The sequence below is a fragment of the Electrophorus electricus genome, chromosome 2 (genome assembly GCF_041902795.1).
Source record: "Electrophorus electricus isolate QZ-2024a chromosome 2, ASM4190279v1, whole genome shotgun sequence".
NCBI lineage: Eukaryota > Metazoa > Chordata > Actinopteri > Gymnotiformes > Gymnotidae > Electrophorus > Electrophorus electricus.
In genome coordinates, this window is record NC_137498.1 from 39987005 (window position 1) to 39991734 (window position 4730).

General features: G+C 41.5%; 1 protein-coding gene and 1 long non-coding RNA gene across 5 annotated transcripts in view; one reads left to right on the forward strand and one right to left on the reverse strand.

Moving 5' to 3' along the window:
• On the reverse strand, positions 1–2612 carry marcksl1b (MARCKS-like 1b). Its single transcript, XM_027026531.3, has 2 exons — positions 2473–2612; positions 1–1313 (listed from the first exon to the last, which is right to left on the reverse strand). Exons 1-2 carry the CDS (start codon positions 2557–2559, stop codon positions 771–773), a joined length of 630 nt encoding a protein of 209 aa, XP_026882332.2. The 5' UTR covers positions 2560–2612; the 3' UTR covers positions 1–770.
• A 137-nt stretch (positions 2613–2749) lies between these two features.
• LOC113587717 (uncharacterized) overlaps positions 2750–4730 on the forward strand; it is a 6572-nt gene continuing 4591 nt past the window's right edge. For 3 of the 4 annotated variants that reach the window (XR_014118835.1, XR_014118836.1, XR_003411770.3), the window contains exon 1: positions 2910–4010. This is a non-coding gene — a long non-coding RNA (uncharacterized LOC113587717). Of the gene's footprint in view, positions 2843–2909; positions 4011–4730 lie in introns of those variants that run through there. The other variant, XR_014118834.1, reaches the window with a different exon arrangement.

A 4730-nucleotide genomic window follows, 5' to 3' on the forward strand; every position in this document is an offset into this window, starting at 1 on the left:
TTAGGTAACCAACATTTATTTACCATTATCAACTTTACAATAAATCCAGTAACATCTTTTAACATTAGCAAAATAAAGAACAAAATGGTCAAATTTATTTACATAGACAAAAAAGCAGATCAAGGCTCACATTTCACACATAACAACTCTGCTTCTTTTAAAACTTCAAATGTGAACATAGCAAGCTCAAATGTTTTTGTTTTTTTTTTCATTTTCATCAAGATGAAAATTAAAATGCGATTTCAAACAAACAAGATGAAGCCTTCTGGATATTTAAAATGGTTCTCTATACACCACAAAATACTTAAATTTGGGTTAAAATATAGGAATGTAGAAAGTAGGTGAGTCTTTTTTCTTTTCCATTTTTAACAGTCATTATGTGGTGATGTTCCTCTTATATAACAGCATCTCTGTGGTGGTGAGTTTGAAAGATGCCTCATCTTCATCCCCTTCTCAAACTCAACTCTCACTCCTGTGTTGATATCCTGATTCCAGGTGGTATCAGTCTAAATTCAGAATCCCAGGATCTTTGAGCCATTTACAGGGAAGTGAACTAGTGAATCTAGTCATGTCTTATTAATCTTGAAGATAGTGGCACAAGGAGTCCCCCCCCACATACATGTGTATATATACATATACATATACCCATGTATATATACATATGTATAGATATACACGTATATATATATATATATATATATAAATATAGATATTTATATATATATTTACTTTTCTTGAAAAACAGTTCACAAAGTCCTTGTGAAGTACAATCACTCTTTCTGTTCAGATGGCGCGGGTGTCGAGTTGGTCTCCTCTGTCGGTTTTGTGGGCTCCACAGCGGCTGCGCCGGCAGCATCTCCTTTGGGGGCTGCAGCCTCCTCAGCCTCGGCCGGGGCTTCCTCTGCCTTGGGGATCTCGGAAGGGGCGGGGGTCTCCTCTTCCTTTGCCTCCTCCTCCTTCTCCTCGACTGCAGCACCTTCTCCGTTCTCCTCGGGCTTTTCCTCAGCAGTAGCAGCGGCCGTCACGGTCTCCTCCTTCACCTCAGTGCTCTTTTTGCTCTTCTTCAGTGATATGCCCTTGAACTTGAACGAATTCTTCAGGGAAAACTTCTTCTTTTTCTTCTTAGGTGTCTCTTTAGTCGCCTCGCCTTCTGGTTTGGCCGCATCGCCCTCGGCAGCAGGTGCAGGCTCGATGGCATCACCTGCTCCAACCCCGGAATCCTTGGCTGCCTCGGCCGAGCCGTTGGTGGTGGCGGCAGAATCTGCCTCTGCTTTTGCAGAGACGTCACCGTTGGTTTTAACATGACCGTTCTCCTGGTGGGGGAGACAAAAGTAGAAGTTTATCTACACGTAAATAATGAGTTTACCTACAGATGATGTTTGTGTAATAACACGTGAATACATTTTTTAACAATTAACCCCATCTGTGTCCCTTTAATCGTCGACGAATCCATCGACTGCTGATTACGTACAGTCTTGTAGGTGACGCCTTGCAGCACCATGAACTACCGAGTGGGGGCGATCGCCCGCCACGAAATACACAAACCCAGCTGAGACTGTTGCTTTTTGAGACAAAAGACCAAAATCGATCGACGCGCGGTGGTTTCGGTGAATTCGATTCGCAATTCTATCGATGATGTCCGGTGAACCATTACGAGAATCTTAAACAAATATTTCTTTCATATTTACAAAAGAACACCAGATTCAATCCTTTTCCATGCATTTTGTCTTCCGTTTTAATGCATGTGGACTCGCTGCTACTGCTGTTACTACTACTACTACTATTATGTCTAGACTTGCGAGCTTACGCGTCTGCAAATCCAGCCCGGTGCCGACACGCGCGACACCAACCGTGAACGTAAGGTTTCCAACCCGCGCGACCTGCAATACGGTATGTTAATGTAGTGGATCTATATTATTGTTACATCAATAAGATGTAACGCGTGTGACTATCGGAGGTTGCACCTGGAGACTTTAATTAGGAGACACCATTAAAAAAACCGTGCAAATTGAATACCCTCTTTTGCGCTTACGGAAGTCACATGTGAGTATTTGCACGCATCTTCAAGCACTCGAAATGCCCTTAATAGAGTGATACCTTATTGACAGTCATTACGTGCCTCCATGGGGGGTAACTAGCTAGCTAACATTTTATGCATACTGTAGTGAGCGATGGTTGTAGCTACCTAACGGCTCGCTTGGTGGAGATTTTGACTCTCCCGCGTCTAAAAAGAAGGCGCGACCAATGCATATTAAAAAAAAATAAAAATAAAGATGCCATTAAAGCTAGCTAACCTAGCTAATTAACGAAAATTCACTCAATAACGTCACTTTATCAGACCGTTTGTGTCAATGGCAAACGTATCACAGCGTAGAGAAGTCTTGGCATAGCATTCTTGTCAAAAGCACTAGTTAGATGTGGGTGTGTCGCGACATGGAGGAATGGATGAGAAGGGAGAAGGACGATGCCTACCTGTCCGTTAGTTTTCACGGCAGCCTGGTCGCCAGCCGCAGCTTTCCCGTCCACAGCCACTCCTCCCTTTGATGCCTGGGATCCCATTGTGTTGACTTGGGTTTTAAAGTTAGTTAAAATAAATCAAGTGAGTGAAAAATAAATCCAGACCAGTAGGCTTAGAGTGCATCCAAAAGTGCGAACCAGCGTTTTTTTTCTTCTTTCTTCTTTTTATGAAGAAAGAGTTGACAGTTCTCAGATCCTTGACGTCCTTCAGCCGTTCGTGTCGATGGCGACCTACTACTAGCGGTACCCCTTGAACGACGCTTCAAGATAACCTCAGGCCCCACCCATGGGCGTGTCTCTGTGACTGCAACCAATCTGAAACAAGGTGCCGCCCCCTTTCAGACCCCCTGTATATCCCACTTCTTCGCTCACTGTCTAGGAAAGAAAAATGGCATTAAATCTATTTTGGAAGGGACTTGTTGAATTATTTTGAAACCTGAAACTTAAATCTCGATGTACTGCATAAATAGTGGCCTATACGTTCATTTTTGGCACTGTGGATTTTAAACATTGAATAACTTTCTGGATTAACTCCGTAGTCTACAATTAAAACGAAAATGTATTAAATCTAAGACTTTCAAAATATTTTTTACATCATAGATAAGATTCAGATGATAACTTGTTAGATATAATACCTATCTTAGACATAAGCGATCCTAGCATAGATTCCTAACTGGATACAATTCAAAGATAAGCAACTGTCTATGGATTGGAGAAAAGTTTTAATGTTGTTTAAAGGTCGTGGCTGGGTCTCTCTGTCCAGATTCCTTGGCAAATGCCATAAAGTCTCTTCTGTCTGTGGAGGGCTGAGGAATGCAAGACATGCAGTGATCATGAAGATTTTTTTTTTTTTACTTCATTTGCGTTTTGCTTTTCTCTTAGAATGCTGGGGGGTGTAGAATGCCTTTTTTTTGTTGTTTATATCAGATGAGGGAATGTCATGAATAAGATCGTATACTGAAACATTCCTTTCTTTTTTTTCCTTAGGGAGAGAGTTGGGGGTTGAGAGTAAGAGGAAAAGTTGGGGGTGGTGGAGCCTTCTAGTGCCCAGAGCTTTTGTGATGTGGTTTATTTTCTTGATGACTGGTCAGAACACATCATCTCATTGTAAATGCTGCAGATCCCAAACTACCCCCCTCCCCAAAAAAAAAAAAAAGCAGCTGGTATGAAAGTCCATCATTGTCACAAGATCAGTTGAGAGTCAGTGTACAAAAGCAAATAGCTACAATCCTCCACAGAGCATTATACATTTCGCACGTTCTCTGCACCAGGGAAGAGCTCCTCATTGTGTTGGCGTTTAATGTCCCGGTGGAACTGACTTATCGGAGAAGAGATAAGCGCACAACGCCCAAGAGGGTAGACCTCAGGCATGAATTTGAATGGGCGTGTTGATGAGCCTGTGATGGGACGGGGGAATGGACAGAGGGACCATCACACACCTTTTCCTCATCACAGTTGTCTGGAGACCCAGGAGGCAGAAGCACAGTAGAGAGGTAATGTGGATGGAATGTAGGAGCACTCAAAACACAAGAGGTTATTACTGGATCATTTCTGTGGAGGGATGCTCCTCTGAAGAGCGATGTATTTTAATATTTATAATGTCATATAATGTTATTATAAAATCTAATAAAATATTCATTTACATTCATTTGTAAAGGCGTTTTGTAATTTCTCGATCAAGAGAAATTTCACATTCCTTCGATCCTTTCTGATTGCCAGTTTATCATGCTACCTTTCTCATAACTGCCCCAACTCTGAGTTATTGTTTTTGCCTTATCTTGTAAACACTGCACTGTAGGGGTGAAAATTAGCCCATCCACAATAAGAGAGCTGAGTTCAGATGCGGAATCACTGAAGACTGCTTTCTCAGGAGCACAAGCTGCAGTGTCAGTGCCACTGGCTTTACATCATGATCAGTGTAGGAGATGTCTTTATGTGAGTGCATCAGAGAACTTTTCAACTTTGAAACTCTTAACCTCAGCTTTCTGAATAGAGAGGGATTTGCAAAATTGTTTTGTTGCTGAAAACAAATTATTTTGTTGGTGAAGGAAGATTACCCTGGAGAGCTAGGGTTATGTACTGAGTGGGCAAATCAAGGATGTAGATGGCCCACTCTCTGGCTTTCTTCTAGTTAGTTTTTATTTTATTTACATTTTTTATTTTTATTTTATTTTATTTTTTTTACCACATTTAACTCTTCTAACAGCATCTCT